General features: G+C 45.3%; 1 protein-coding gene across 9 annotated transcripts in view; it reads right to left on the reverse strand.

Annotated features, from left to right (window-relative positions):
* Nucleotides 1-15,914, reverse strand: part of OTUD7B (OTU deubiquitinase 7B) — a 54,141-nt gene extending 38,227 nt beyond the window's left edge. For 2 of the 9 annotated variants that reach the window (XM_054691742.1, XM_037500990.2), the window contains exon 1: nucleotides 14,379-15,202. In XM_054691742.1, coding sequence (XP_054547717.1) covers nucleotides 14,379-14,394 — 16 coding nt within the window. In that variant the 5' untranslated portion in view covers nucleotides 14,395-15,202. Of the gene's footprint in view, nucleotides 1-9,773; nucleotides 9,931-10,926; nucleotides 10,946-14,378; nucleotides 15,203-15,440; nucleotides 15,545-15,857 lie in introns of those variants that run through there. The other 7 variants (XM_037500988.2, XM_037500989.2, XM_037500987.2 and 4 more) reach the window with 7 other exon arrangements.
* Between the last annotated feature and the right edge of the window lie 788 nt (nucleotides 15,915-16,702).

Genomic DNA, 16,702 nt, shown 5'->3' on the forward strand with positions numbered 1-16,702 from the left:
GGACATTTTTCAAAATGTATTAAACTTGCTCTTTTGGATTATTAAAATCACGCGCTCTTCTCCAAGAATGCCAATGATCAGAAGCCAACTGTCAAGGCTTCTGAAGCAACCCTAGCCAAGCAGTTTGGGTACAAGCACTGTTCACTTAATCTTACTGTCTGGGTGGTCAGGCAGATTGTGTCCTGGACTGATAAATTTTTTTATCATAAGATCCATACTATAGGAACATTATTAATCTTACCAACAAACAGAGATGAGTTGTTTTCTATGCAGACAGATGATCCCAGCAGAATGTACTAGAAACCTGTAAGGTTAAACACAGCACAACCCTGAGAAACTTCCTGGCCAGCACAGGCCTACGTCAAGGAGTATAGAGAGCCCTTCATGGCCACACAGCACCAGTTCAACTTTTCAGGGTGACAGGTCTCTGCTCTTCCTTTTTCCTTCCACAGAAAGTGCAAAAGGTACCAATTAGTAAACAAGTCATCTAGCAAATACCCCATCATCCTCTGAGTTTCATTCCTTGAAACTAATACAGGAAAAAAATGCTTTTTAAGAGTGAATCCTATCCCATGAACATTTTTAACACTGTAGGCAGTGGGGTAGTGATAGTAGCTGCTAGCTTTGTAGTTCACAAAATCCTTTCACTGTATTATCTCATTTACTGGGGAAAAGTGGGAAAGAGATAAAAGGAAACTATCTCAAACACCCAAACTCAAACCCAGTTTTAACTGGAATTGAAAAGTGAGCATTTTCAATTCTACCAAAGGGTCAAGAAGGTATTTCTATCAAAAGCATAGGATTGACTCTAGCAAAGCAAATCACAAAGTACCCCTTAAATCATGCCCTTAAATGCTAGCCCTAAATGATTCAATTTGTAAATGTCAAGATTATAGTCTCAAGAAGAATCTGATATTGTAAATCTTTGTTGCTTAATGCCTTTCCCACAAATGCATTACCCACAATTAAAGAATAAATATTTTCCTAAAGATGGAGTACTTAATAATCTTGATCTTGCGGAAGCTGGGCTCTAAAGACAAACTGACAACAAACACTCAGCACTGAAACACTGTTTGAAGGTTTAACTAACATTCCTAATGTACCTATCAAGTATGAAGCCCTGGGTTAGACACAGCCATATAAATCATCTCATTAACCTCAAGAGCTATGTCCAAACACTCCTAGATTCCCAAATTCTAACACTTGCAAATTTGATCCCACATAATTAATCAAAACCCAATTCCTACTGGAATTCAACTACTTACTCTCAGACTTAAGCACTTAAATGTTTTCTACTAGGTAATGCTCACAAAAGCCCCTTGTGCCTGTTTTTAAGATCCTAACTCTAGAATAAACACCACTCATACCAGATACAGGACATAATCTAAAACAAATACTCTCTCAATCACATTAGTTAAGGAGTAAAACTAGAATGTTAATAAAACTTTCAGCTAAGATTTTAATAGTCTTCCTAACAATACAATTTTCTAGTTCTCTAACTAGAGAAGTCTTATCCACTTGAATAAAATGCAGAAGGTAAGTTTGACCCAAAAGTCCCCACTCACAAACTCATCACACAGAACTTGAAGAATAAGAAAAAAATATTCCAACTGGCACAACCCACACTGCAATATTAACACCACATCACTCACCACTGTGCTACAAGAGAGAGCTTGCAAGCGGGCAAGGAACATTCAGGACGCCAAAGAAACAAACAAAACTCTCCCATTCCTCAAAGCACAAACACATCCAAATGCCAAAGCAGGTCACACTGTCCAGTTTAAACCCAGGTGTGAGTGGGTGGGGCGGGGGTGGGCAGGTCTGCTTTTCAGCACCGAGACCGTTTTCTTACTTAAATTCATCAAGAACCATTTTAACAAAGAAATACTGGAAGTTCTATCTACTTTAAAAACGTGATCTATGCAACTACACTGAACAAGCCATATATTTAAATGGTAACATAATCATGGTTACAGATAATTCCTTGGGAATCCATCAGATCTAAATCCCAGCTCTGTCACTTTCATGCTGTGTGATTTTGGCAAGTTGCTTAACTTCTCTCTGCCTTAGCAGGAAACTCATATGGCATTTTTTGTGATATCCTTAGCACCTTAAACAGTGCCTAAATATCTTAAATGAATTCATCTATAAATAGGTATAAGAATATCTATCTTATGAAACTGTTTGAAGTATTAAGTGAGGTGATATATAAAGTGCTTAGTATAACTCAGGACAGGATCTCACTATCAAACAACAAAGTTTTCTTCCCTTTACTCTCCAGTCAGGTCAGAAGTTATAGCAGAAGAATCATGGCAAAGATTACAACGGGTAAGTACTGTAAAAGCCAAACACTGTAAAATGTTTGCTACAAAGAAACTAGTCTGAAAATCCAGGAATATTTAATCTTGGCATACAAAATTACATAACAGTGCCAGACCCTTATAGCAGATACACACTAAATGTTAGTTGATCCAGAAAATGCTATTTTGAGTCTTCAGGTACCTGTTACAAGACAGATCAAAGCTTGGCAGAAAAGAAAAGCTAACAGAAAAGGAAAAATAAAGAAACAGGAGTGAGAATGATTCACAACTTACATATACCTGAATGCGTATTTTAAAACCAAATAAAAAGTTTTTTAGAAGGCTATTCAAGTCTCTAAAACATTCCATTAGCAAGAATATTCTATCGATTCATAGTATTTAGTATTCTTTTCAAGTAATAAGATCTATGTAAGTAATTTGTTCCTAACTGCTGACTAGGTAAATAAGCTTGAAAGATTTGGGTCAAAAACATTCCTCTTCTCTTTACTCCAAAGACGAATGGGAGCTTTGAGACTACTTTACCTACAGCTTGTAACCAAAGCAGCCCATGTACATGGGGGGAAGTGGAGGGGGATATTTTCAGCCTCAAAATCGGGGGTCAGAGAGAAGATGCATTTAAATCCAAAACCTAATGGAATCTCTTTCTTTGACAGTGAAGAATTGAATCTCAGAAGAGGTAGTTCTAAGAAACCCAGGTCACTGCTGCATTATGAGCCTGATAGACAGAAGTGTACACATTTAGTGTCTAAATAGAAGGAAAACCTATGCAGAACTGAAACATCTTGCGGTTAAACCTCACCATAATGTGGTCTACGACTTCCCATTTCCCAGACCTCTGCTCTAGGTTTTTAACCACTTGACCCACCTCCGCTGAAGCAATGTGATATAGCCACAGGCCCCGAGCACTGCTCAGAAGAGCTGCACACCTAGCGTGCTCGCTAGCAACGAGGCATGCAAACATACCAGGCACCTGAAAAACGCCCTGGATTCGGATTACCTGAGAATGCTGGGCTACACTCAGTGCTTGTTAAAAGTTCCCAATAGGACAGCCCTTAGGTGTAAATGTATTAGAAACCAGTCAAACCCAGTCCGCTACCGCTACACCCAGACTGAAAAAATGGGCGCTCTTCTATTCTCTTCCCACAGAAGCAGCAACCAAATTCTATTTATTGATATTTATCTTCAAATTACCCGACTCACTCTCTCCGTTCTCCATTACCAACATTTCTTTAAGGACTCCTTTCCCGGGACTATTCTAAGTTTTCTAACTGGTCTCAGCCTCTAGTTTACACCACACAGCTGAGTCAATTTTCCAGCGATTTAAAGCCTCTCCGATTTCTCTAACTCCACGACTTTATCTCCTTACGCTCCATGCCTGCTTGTTCAGTCCCTAAAACAACGGGGGTTGAGCTCAAAATCTGTCTCCGAAGTTTCCCCTCCTTAAGCAGCTCGTCTTCTCTCTTCTCTAAGGCCTAGAGGAGCATAAGGGTCAACTTTTTTCCCCACCTACTCCCTCTAAAGTTCTAAACAACTCTATTCTCCTCACTGAACATTTGTACTTATGACTATGCTACTTTTTACGCAAATACTCAGTCTTTACCACAAATCAAGCTCTTGAGGCCTCTGACTCTTCCTATGGCTGAGGCCTGACTTTTCAGACAGCAGAGAGCCAGTGAACAGTTGCTGACGGTAACGATCGCCTCGGACACGCAGCTTCATTTTTCTGGGCCTCATTTTTCTCACCTGGAAACTGACGACACCTCATTAATGCCTTTTCCCGATGAAGGTGGTAGAAGGTGGCCGAGCAGGCAGCACGCCTACTGCCACACAGCCTGCCTATGTTTCTCACGTTTCTTTACAGATTGTGGATGTACATTACCGTGCCCTGTTTAACCCCGACTGTAAATTCCCAAAGGGCATTTCTCCTACTATTTATTTACTGAGTGACACTTCCTTGGCATCTCCTTAAGAGCATCTTGTTCAAATTCCAGTACACAGTAGGTGTTTGGTAGAAAGTAATTTACAGTCTCAACCAGGCAGCCAACATCAAAGGGAATTAACATCGACAGTTTCTTTAATCTTAATTTCCATAACGAACTGGAATGTATGTTACTAAAAATGACAAAGATAATGTGAAAGAGACGGAATTTAATGTCATTAAGATGAGAGGTCACCTTGTACCAAATAGCTAGGATTTATTTTAGGCCACTGAAGAAGCTGGGATGCAGCAAATCTTAAGCCTAACTCTCAAATTCTATTTTGAGAATTTGGAGATGGTGTGTAAAAGGCTCTATCACTGGTCAGTAAACACCAGGGACCAAGGATTCTGCACGTCGTCGGATAATCTTGCCCCTAATACTAATTTAAAAATTTCAGAAAATGAATAGCCAACACTCAGCCAAGTTGCGTTCCCAACTCAAAGAAAACAAAAGCTCACAAAGTAACTTATAATAGCAAGTAAAATATTACAACAGAGGAGAACTTGCTGTCTAAAATTTTCGGCTAGTGGAATGACATCTTCCCATTGTCTTTTTTTTTTTTTTTTTTTTAAAGATTTATTTATTTATTTATACATACAAGCACTGGGTATAGTCAGAAGCGTGGGAGGGTGAGAGAATTCACCAGAGGCAGAGCCAGGAGCAGAGCAGGCAGAAGGACCGAAGTACACTGCTGAGGGGAGCAGCCGGCGGCAGGAGAGGTCTGAGCGCCATGTGGGACCCTCCTCCGGTGGCTGGGGAGCAGCCGGGGATCAAACCACTGCTGCAGAGGCTGCGGGCAGCTTCGCAACCCAGCGCTCAACCGTTGTGCCACCAGGGAGGCCCTATCTTCCCATTGTCTTAACTCAGTTCTTCACGTGGGACTCTCTTCACGGAACTATCGCGACTTACTGATACTGAAGTCTCTGAGGAATTCTCTTTTTCTTTTCCTTTGATGTCAGTTATCAATAATTCAAAAGGCAGTCATACACCAACTCATTTTAAATGACCCTGACTTTTCAAAGAACTATTTTAGAGCACAAAACCAGTATTTTCGAAGTTGAATCCTACATGTGATGTTTTCCAAGCAGGTATACAGCCTGGGTAAGACTTTAAGACAGCTGAGATACGAGGTTTATAAAAAATTCTAAGCCAGGTTTTGAAGGATGAAAGGAAACAGGGCTTCTTTAAATGTTTATACCCAACTCCATTTTCTCCATCCCTGTTCCTCAAGCCTGTTATTCTATAACACCTGCTAGCTCCTGCTATCTACCCTCCTTACTTGCTCTTTCCCGGACTGCTGCAGCCCCACTTCCCCTCACCCCAAGACTGTTTAGGGAACGGCAAGGTAAGAGTGTGCCAGGAACTAGGACTCTTGCTCTTCTTCCCTACTGAGTCTCCAAACAAAATCAAAGGCCACAAGCAATTTTCTCTTCATATCATAACTAGAGAGGAGTCATGGGGTGGCAGGAAAGGGTGGGGGGAGTCATGGGGGTGGCAGGAAAGGGTGGGGGGAGCCATTTACTCAAAGGAACTGTAAGTTTATGAAAGCCCACTCTCAAATACAACTAATGACAGCAAAAGGTTTCCTCTCAGGGGCCTCCCCGGTGGCGCAGCGGTTGAGCACTGGGTTGCGAAGCTGCCCGCAGACTCTGCGGCTCTGGTTTGATCCCCGGCTGCTCCCCTGCCACCGGAGGAGGGTCCCACATGGCGCGCAGACCTCTCCTGCCGCCCGCTGCTCCCCTCAGCAGTGTACTTCGGTCCTTCTGCCTGCTCTGCCCCACGCTCTGGCTCTGGTGAATTCTCTCACCCTCCCACGCTTCTGACTGTACCCAGTGCATGTATAAACAAAACAAACAAACAAACAAACAAATAAATAAAACATGCCTCTATTAAAAAAAAAAAAAAAAGGTTTCCTCTCAGCCTTTATCCCCAGAGCCCAGTCACTCCGACTTATACCCTCACACATTCCCTGCAACCTCCCCAAATACACTCAACATGTGCTGAGAAATAAGACATTTTATCAAAATTTGACTTAAAGGTAACTAAAAGGAAACTGGCTGCGAATGAAAGATCAGATACGCACTTTAGAATGATAAATAGACTTGGGATTAGCCATTTTCAAACGGATCACAATAATGTTCAGAACCCAAAGAGGAAATCAAGACCCATGGCTAGCCATAAGAAATTGCTGATATTTGACTGCAACAAAATGGCAATTTCATATAGTTCAATTTAATATTTAATTTCTTTGTGGTGGGGGAGGGAAGAGCTTCTGTGAGACCAAAATGACATTATACTGGGACCTTACATTCCAGAATTAAAAGCTGCTAAATATTCTGCTGAAATACAGTCTGGTCTCATCAATAAAACAGGATGGTGCCATTAAAAGTATGTGAACAAATGTGTATTAGGCTTCACTCTTTAGGGGCCTAAGAATTCCTGGTTCTCGGCAGGTAAAGGCCGCTTTTTCTCAACACCACATCCCAGTTCCAGTGAAGGTGTCAAGACCTTGATGACAGCAGCAGAATTTGATAGCGAGGGAAGTGAGTCTGGCCACAGCAGCACACTGCCTCCCGGCCATCAGAATCAATCCCAGGAGTTTCCTCACTGGGATGATATCACCAATCAATTCCCATTTTGTTTCTCTGAGAGTGTTTGCTCTCATCTCCTGCAGGAAGTCAGTCTTGACTGCACTCACCAATTATGTGTATTTTTATATAGTTTCCAGTGCTGACTGTTTCTCATGGAGCCATTATAATGCTCAAAACTCAACTAACTATCTTCATTTTTATTCATGAATCTAACCATTTTGCCACGAGTGATTACTAGTGATTATCTATACATGGCCGTGGCAAGCCCCACAAGGGGACCAAGATAAGAAACTACTTATTTGCTTTTAAGGAGCTTATTACAGTGTAGTCGAAGAGGCACAAATAAACTAAAATACCAGAATATAAAACTACCATCAGGCGGGTACCAAGGATGAAAGCCTGGAAGCAGGAAAGGTTAGATTCTATTGAGGGGCAAAATTAAAATTAGGAAAGTTTTCATGGGAGACATGGTTTCTTGATGGGTAGGATTTTTTTAACAGGGTAAATGAGGAGAAAGGCTCAGATGATTAAATGGACTAGAGACACAGCTGAAAGCTAGAGGGAAAGTTGCAAAAGAATACATACAGTATGGTTCTCTTCATGAAAGCTCTCAAGACAAAATTACATTCTATGTCTACAGAATACGTAAAAATAAAAAAGCACTAGAGGGGCCTCCCTGATGGCGCAAAGGGTTAAGACACAACCTATAAAGCTGTCTGCAGCCTCTGCAGCACGAGTTCGATCCCCTAGCCTGCCAGGGAACAATCCACATGGCGCAGCAGACCTCTCCTGTCTCGCCCGCTGCTCCCCTCAGCGCCTGCTGCTCCCCTCAGCAGTGTATTTCAGTCAGTCTGCCTGTTCTGCTCCCCACTCTGTCTCTGGTGAATCCTCTCACCCCCCGCATCTCTGGCCTGTGCCCCAGCTCTTGTATACATAAATAAATCTTTGAAAAAAAAACACTGGACATGAAATAGAATGCTACGTACCAAGTCAGTCCAGTAGTCATTTCCCCAGAAAATGGGAGAAATGATGCAGGGCAAGGCTTCAGCTATGTCTAACAATTTTATATCTAAAAGAGAGCATGAGATCTAGAACAAACATGACAAAATATTGGCATCCACTGAAAAGCTGTGTTGTGCGCTTAAAGCTGAGTTAGGGCTTTTTTTAAAATTTTTTTTATTTAAAATATTTCATTATTCAAAAATTTTCAACTAAGACAGGGCAGGGTGATTGGAAGTCCTTCATGCAAAAAGGCTGTCAAGAGCAGAGAGGTTCTCCTAAGCTTATGGGGAACACTCAATTAGTTCAAACTGAAGACAACCTTCAGACCCTCCCTGCTGCACAGCTGAGCCAGGCCCTGGGAAGAGGGCGGGGTGGGGGCTGACACACACCAACAAGAAGGAAGCTTTTACGGCCCTCTGCCATCAGATACGAGGGGCGTGAGCAGCACCTTCCCACATAACATAAATGCCGGTGTAACCAAGTCATCTCCCCCAAAACAAAGCCAAGGAAACCTCCAGTTCCATAGGAATTCAGATAAAGACTCTCTGTGAGTGGCTGTTCTGTGCCTCCTTTCTCCTCTCCCCTCCCCCAAACACTCACAAACAAAAACAAAATGTACCCTTGCCCACTTGAGAAAGAATTAAGAATTGGCAGCTCCGCTAAAGTGGACAGTTTCCAAACCAAGGCCCTTCTCTAGAGAAGATGTTGACAGGGCCCAGTGAAAGAATGCAACTGAGTTAAGGCTGAGGGTGGCTTCCTTCCTCACCCTTCCTGTGTCCCAGCTCTCCTCAGGGGCATCCATGGACTCTAAGATGTGCTCCATCCTGCTCTGCTCTTCCCCCGCAAAAATGGCTTAAAACACAAAATCCAAACCCTCAGTCAGCACTTCAAACCCTAATAATGTCCCTTCATAAAAATCCAATCTATGGAAATTTAAAACAAAGGGAAAAAATATTTAGAATCAAAGTAAATGGGAAATCTTGTATTTTGATAAATATACTTTTTGCCTGTGCCCAATTTATCACAAACTGTTTCTTTTAATGAAAGTTTCACTGGTACAACTGAAAACTAAGTTTAAAAGAAAACAACTGGAAGTTAGCAGGAGAGATAAACACATCTTAATACTCAATAAAACAAATACCTTGACATTCTTCTACATCTGAATCATTACAGCTGAAGAATCCTAACATCTTATTCACTCCACTCCAGGGCACCCAACTGACCCAGGTCAAAAGTCTCTGCTCCCCAAGGCACTGTCAGGCAGCAGTCCCTCAGACGGACCTGGGGAAAAGCCACTGTTCGTTCCAGACTGCTAACAGGACAGTGGAATGGAAAGGACAGGAGTCCCTCTGTCTTCTAGCACAAGACAAAGTGACAGAATGGACCAAATACTAAAATGAAACTTGCAAGGAAATTAGAGAGATGAACTAACATTTATTAATCACCTATAACATATCAGCCACTGAAGACTGAATTCCAGAACACATTATCACTAAACTACTTTTGTGATGCTGAGCAAATCTCAGGACCATTTGAAAATGAATGAGGAGGACTAAGAAAGCCTAATGATCCCTCTAGTTCCGATTCCAGGATGCTACTCAAACGCGACCCCTCAGAACAAACGTATTACTGTTAAGCAAGATCAAATTATTTTAAGAAGCCCTATACTTTGTACCTTTCCAATCCATTCTATACACCATCAACAAAATAATCTTTCTAGAATATGAGATTTACCTTATTGTCCAATGCCCTCAAACCCCTACACAGCTCACCATTTACTGCAGCACAAACAAAGCTGACCCTGATCAGCCTTACATGCTCCTCTGGCTTCACCCCTGCCCTCCAACCCCCTCCACCTGTGATGATTACTTCAAAGTTACCTGAAGAAGTCTGGTTGTTTAGTTCCTTTAAGCTTTGGTTCATGCTGTTTCCTCAGCCTGGAGTGCACTTTTCGCTGTCATCTGTAGGGTGTATCCTGAACTCATCTTTCAAGACTGAGCTCAAATGTCATCTCCTCCGAGAGGCACTTTCCAACCTCTGCATTTCCAAAGCAGAATTGACTTTTAGGCCCTCACTCCCCCCTCCCACCCACCCCCCCTCCCATGCCTCTGCTGCAGTGTCTCTCTCCCTCTTCATTCCAGGTAGATTGACCTGTCTGTCCCACCAGACCCACAAGCTCCTTGTAGGCAGAGACCTCATCTGACTCATCTATTTCCTCAGTGCCTCAGACAGTGCTTACAAGGTAAGGACATTCAAGGAACATTTGCTGGAGTAAGGCGCAGGAGCAGAGGAACAGAAAACAGGTATAGACATGAGGAAAGGAGAAAGAACCCGACCAAGAAGGCCTGAAGGACTGGAGAACAGTTAGTGTTTATCAGAACCACTATCTGGCCTTCTGCTCCTGCCCCACACCCTGGTCCTCAGAGAGCTCATTCATCCTCTGGGCCACAGAGGCTACCACATCTATGCGGATTCACTGCAAAACTACACTTCCAAGCCCATGAGCTCCGGACCCCTACACCACCTTGAGGCACATCTTTAACTGAAGCAGCTTTCACTAGGATGTTCTCTGCCACTAGAAACCCAGTACATCTAAAACTGAATTCATCACATTCCCCTTAAAAAGCTATGAAACTTTCCTAACATCTTGTCTTAGTCAAATGTCTCGGAAGCCCAGCTTTAAAATGTTAGAGTCACACTTCACTGATCACTCACTCTCCTTATCTTCCATGTCCCATCCTCCAAGATTTCCTTCACAGTCTCTTCCCCTCTTTCCTCTCCTTATCCCACTCTCCACAGCTCCAGTTCAGGCCTCACCACCTCACACATCCAGGTGTCAATCTCCCTTCCCTCTAAGCCAACCTGTTTCCTACTATCATCACAGCACTGTCCTAATAAAAAATCCTCAGTGGTTCACTACTTTTTATCATTTAAAACCTCAGCCTATAAACCTGGCTCTTAAGACCCCTTACAAGCAGCACTCCAAAGTGACCTGCCCGCCCTCCTCCGCTCCCTGTAACAGTTACTACTCACTGCTGCTGGGGTCAGCCTCGCCACTGCCAAGGACATCCCAAGAACAGGACTGCTTCCAGGCCTTGCGTGACCCCTATCAACTCCAAAATGAGAGGCCTTTTTTCTTCTTCTTCTTTTTTTTTTTTTTTCTTTTTGCTATCTGCTTATCCCTTATTTCTGAAACCATTTTATTTAAGATCTGGGATAAGCTCCATTCCTCTGTGTCATCATTCATTCTACCTGAGTGCTCTTCTTCTGAAATACCTCCAGGATGAGGTCTACATTATGCAACTGATAATATACTTTTACATTTTACAATTTTAATTGTCTGGCTCAAAAGGTATTCCTTCCTTCCTATCCCCCTTATTCCCAACTGGACTGTAAATTCTTCAAGGGCACAGAATTACCATTTTCCCTAATCTTCCAACAGTACCTAACAGAGACTAAACTGACAAGAGGTCCCAAAACTATATCTTAGAGGAAATAAAGGGCATAATCCTAAAAAACACAATTGAAAATAAGGCATAATCCTAAAAAGACAGTTGAAAATAATTCTCAATGAAATTTATACAGATTAAGATTCTGAGCTTTTCTACCTCTGATTTCCAGCTCAGAAATACCACAGTCTCCTGACATACTAGATAAATAATAATCCTGTGTTCATGACATCACAAGCACATACTTTGGTAGTGATTATGAGAAGGTGGGAGTAGGCAGGGATGAAAGCGGGCAAGTCAACAGAAAGAGCAAGGCTGAGAGATGACCGCTTTGTCAACTTGTTAAATATGGATACTTCTCCCCTTACCTTTTATTTTAATAGGCCATATTTTCAAACATGAGGAAAAACCTGACAGGTTTTTTTTAGTGGAGCTGCTATTTGGAAGAGCCTCTACAAAGCCTAAATCCTTTGGAAAAGCTTAGATCTCAGACAACGTGACACACTAGGAATTCCCCAGATGGCCAAGATGCCGTGAGTGAAGACCCACCAGGCTATGACCTACAATCCCCATCTTTCCCAGGCAGGCTGAGGCGGAGCTGGAGTCCATTCTCGTGAAGAACTTGGTCTTTACAACATACTCACTTAGTTTCCACAAATGGGTTATTCATTTTTATGGATTGTTAAAGCAAAATCTTTAACCCAAGACTATCAGGTAATACAGGTTTAGAAATACAAACTGATTTCAACATCATCATTTTTGACCCCTGAACACTAAAATTAATCTGGTTTTAAAAATAATGCACTTTCAAACCAAGAACTGTCTTCCTAAGTCCCTAAGTACCTACCCAGGCGCTCCCCACGACGCAGAGGAAACCGAAAGAGGACACTGTCCTCACCATTAGCTCTTTAGATGGATCCAGCGATAGCGCTGAGACTCTCCCACAGGGCAGAAAACACAAGATAGGCACAAGCTGAGGTCGACACAGTGGGTAAGGTGTGTGGACACAAAAGCATCTACAAGGAATCCTGTCTCCTGACTGACTCCTTAGGCCAGGACTGTCCAGAAAAGAAGCAGGAGAATCGCAATGTGTTGGTGCCTGCCTGACTCCTCATCCTGAGTTCCTGGACCAGAGGGCTCCAGGCTCCTCATTAAATCCATCCTTTGTTCAAGGACCTACAATGACTCTATTGACACTTCTATCAACACCCAACAGAGTCTGGCCTCTGAGTCCCCTCCACCCTCTTGCCTGCTCTACCCAGGAGTTGACCAAACCACATTCTCTCCAGTCACACGCATTTATTCCCCCCACAAACACAACTTAGTCATTCATACCATCACTGCACACTGCACATTCTATACTCTCTGCCCAGAAGATCTTTCTTACACTCCTAATATAGAATAACTATTTCATTTGCTTAAATGTTCCCAGTTTATAGGTTAGTATGGAGAAGTAAACTGTCCAAGGTCACAGAGCAAAAAAGACTGAGATTTTAACGAAGGTCAGCCCATCCCTCTGATCCGGTCTCCCAAGTCCATTTCAAGTTTTACTTAGAAACCAGTAATTTATCTTACTGATTCTTACCCTGTTACTTCAAGTTTTCTAGCCTGTATATACTCCATTTTTAGCACACCAAAGTTGGCTTTTTATATTGCTTTCTAAATGTCAAAGCTTATAATAAGCCTGGTCATTTATTTACCACCTTTCTCCAACCCCACCCCTGTCCCAAGGGCAAGGACACCTGTCTCTGAATCTTTTATATGGCCCCCAAAGCCTGTCACTGGAGCCTGGAGTCTGCTTTATCCACAAGAGTGTTCAATCATCCCTCAGCAGGGATTTCTTACTTTAAAAAAAAAAAAAAAATCAATTCCCCTATATTTAAAAAAACGCAACTGAATTCAGACATTCAAGACAAAACTGCCCTGCATCTAGATCACAGCTACACAGATTTTCATTATCTGCATTTATCAAGGGATGTCGAGAAGATGCCACAGTCCCCAAGTTCCCAAAGATACTGCTAAAGTCACATTTCGAAGCACTCTTTCAGGATTTATCCTTCGATGGGAAGAACGTTTGGGGTAAAAAGAAGGGGTGCTCCCATATAGTGTCCCCTGCCAGCATCCTTAGCAAGCTTGAGACAATTAGGAGCTCTAAAACAAGAGGCACTCAGTGCACCCATAATAGTTTGAACATATACTTTTAATATTAAGTTACCCCATCGTACGCAGTTACATATATTGAATTGCAAAATTCCAAAGTTTTCTAAGAACTGAGAATAGTGCTGGGTGCCCTACACTTATTCTTGGGTTTATTCAGCCCCCTTAATTCCCAACTTTTCTCCCAATAATGTATATAGTTCAGCTACGGGAAGTTGTTCAATACAAACTCATATTTCAGTACAAACAGATACAAACAGAATTTACCAGATAGCACTAATATTGAAACCAATCAACTCACAAAACAACAGACTCTGGAAGAGCTGTGATAAGATTTTTGCCCTCCAAATTAAACCTTTTTTTCAATAGGGATCCCCTCCTACCCTCCTCCACCAAAGAAATAATTAGGAAAATAAAGCTTCAGGAAATTTTCCAAGTTGCTGGCAACATAACTCCAAGTCCAACTATCAGCTTCCACCACTGGTCAGCCTGCACTATACAGTCAGCAGACAGCCCTTTATCTGGCAACGGTTTACATGGTTTTTTTATACACGAAGTCTTTGGCATTAAATGAAATGGGTAAGTCGAATCAGGCAACAACAACAAAATCAGTAAAAATTGGGGGACTGTCTTCCATCTTTCTTTCCTGCTTGAGTGTACAGTGTCCAAGTAGATATTGGCTCATTTCTAAATTATTCATGCTAATGGATAATTACCAGCAGAAAGGCGCTGATAATCTGAAATGGAAAAAAATCGAAAAATAATCTATTTTAGTTTTGGAATATCTTTTCAACATATTTACCATCTCAATTATTTCTAGCATGAGCTAACATTTGGATTCATTTGCAATCTCTAAGTACATAGTAACTGGCCACTTACTCTGGGCGGTGCGCATGATGAGCAGCTAGTGGAAACTAGAACAGGCTGGTAGTCAGCCTCCAGAGGAACAACTTCAATTTCACTCATTTTACAGTTCTGTTCAGCCTTCAAAATATCAATAGTCTAACACAGCAGGATGGTTACTAGACTTCAAGAGAACTGCTCAGAAAAACAATGAGGACAATGAGCATAATTGTTTGCTTATAATGGATTCATTGGTAAATTATGCACAGCAAATGTTTAATCACAAGTCTAATTCTCCCTAGCCACCCTGCAAAAGTCCCTGCAGTTTTCTCCATCCCATCAGGAATACAATCTCTTTTACTAGGAAGGACATTTTCTTAACGTCTTTCAAGTTAAACAGCATAAAAATGCTTTTGAAAGACTTGGGATTAGCTCTCTTCGTGGAATAAACAGCCTTACCGCTCACTACCTCTTTTCTTCACTTGATCCTTTTCCCACCTAAGAAACAGGTTCTAAAAGACAAAGGGGATGCAGCCTCTTCCAAGATCTCCCAAGTATGAGAAGCCAAAGCTTGAAAAAATTTCCAGCTAACGATTTTCTACAGGGCATACTTATAACAAGATAAGAAAACTGAGAGTCAGTCTTGCTAATTTCTGCCTTTCCATTCATGAAAACTCCCCCGAAGAGCTCGGGGACAATCTCGCACATGAAATTGCACCGATCCTCTTCTCTCGACTCAATTTCTCCATCTGCCCTGTGCTCAGAGGAGCCACCTAGGTCCCGCGGACAGGCCGCCTCTGCGGAGGCGGGGGCGAGGAGGCGAGACCCGCGGCGCTGGTCCTGGGAGCCCGACGGGCTAAAAATACGCCGGCCCAGTAAACAAACCCCCGTCCCCGCGAGCGCGCCGCGCCGCTAACCCAGGCACTGCGCTCGCGCGGCCCCCGCTTACTCATCGCCTCTGAAGTTTCCATCCGTTCACGGCAACTTTTCTTTTTTCTAAAGTTCAAGCTCCTGCCCCCGACCCAGCGCCCCGCCGCCATCTCCCTCCCCGCGGCCTCGCGCTCACGCCTCCTCGGCCCCCGGCTGGACGCGCCTCACCTCGGCCTCGACGGCGGCCCCCGAGCTCACTCTCCTTCTCCTTCTACGCGGAGACGCTAAACTTCACCCCGCGGGCAGCGCGCAGCCCGCGCTCCTCGGCACCCCGGCCCACGCCACCCTCCCCCAGGTCTCCCGCCCGGGCGGGGCCGTCCGAAGTGGCCAGCGCGGCTGGGGGGCGCGCTGAGGGCCGGGGGGCGCGCCGGGCCGGGGGCCTGGGGAGCTGGGGGCGGGGGGCCGAGGGGCGCGCTGGGGGCGGGGCGGGGGCCGCGGCCGCAGGTGAGGGGGTGGGGGCGGCGGGGGGGGCGTCAGGGCAGACCCGCCGCGAGGGGCCGCGGGGGCCGCAGCGGGGGGACGGCGGGGCGCAGAGGCCCGGAGTCTGGGGGTGCGCGGGGCGGCGGGGGGGCGGGGGTCCGTTACCCTCGCGGCTCCCGGGCCAGGCCCTAGGCTGGGGCGCAGCGCGGGGCCCGGCCGCCTCTCCTCATTCCTCGGCTTGACCCCCGGGTCCGGCCGGCCCCTCCCCCGACGACGACGGAGGCGGAGGCGGCGCTGGGGGCCGCGACCGCCGCGGCTGCTCCGCGCGGGACCGGGAGCTGGACCGGGCGGGACGGACCGGACTGGCCTCCCCGGCGGCTCCCGCCCGCTCCACGCTCGGCGGCCGCTCGACTCCGGCGGCCGGTTCTGGGTCGGTGGCTCGCGGCCGCCCGGCCGGAAACAAGCGCCAGTTTCCGGCCGGAGCGGGTTGCTGGTGACACCCAGGCCGCCCCCGGGCCTCTGGCGCCCCGCCCCGCCCCGCCCCGTCGCGGCCCCGCCCTGAGCGCCGCTCGCGGGCGGTTGGCGGCGGCCGCGCGCGGGCCGCGGGCTCCAGAGCTGGGGCGCGAGACCGGGAGGGCCCGGCCTGGACGCTTGAGGCTGAGCAGAGTCTGTGGGCTCCGGCCGTGTGGGAAGAAGCCAGAGGGCGGGGCGGCTCGCGGGAGGGGCCGAGCGTGAAGAGACCTCGGCGGGAGGCAGAAACTCTAGTTGCCCCGGGCAGGCCGGGGGCTGCCCCGGGAGAGGGACCGGCCCGCCCCCTGGACGCGCCCTCCGTCCCTCACTGACCCGCACACTCCGCTGTGAACACGGTATTCGTGGACTGGCGCCGCAAGCCTGCCCCGTGGACACGCGAGCCCAAGACTTAGAGCAACCCCGAAAGTTTGCACAGAACCTAGTCTTGGCCGTGCCTTTCAGTAGCCTAACAGCACAACCCAACAGATATAAGCGGTCCC

The sequence above is a fragment of the Talpa occidentalis genome, unplaced genomic scaffold, assembly GCF_014898055.3.
Source record: "Talpa occidentalis isolate TD23 unplaced genomic scaffold, MPIMG_talOcc4v2.1 talOcc4.9, whole genome shotgun sequence".
Lineage (NCBI taxonomy): Eukaryota > Metazoa > Chordata > Mammalia > Eulipotyphla > Talpidae > Talpa > Talpa occidentalis.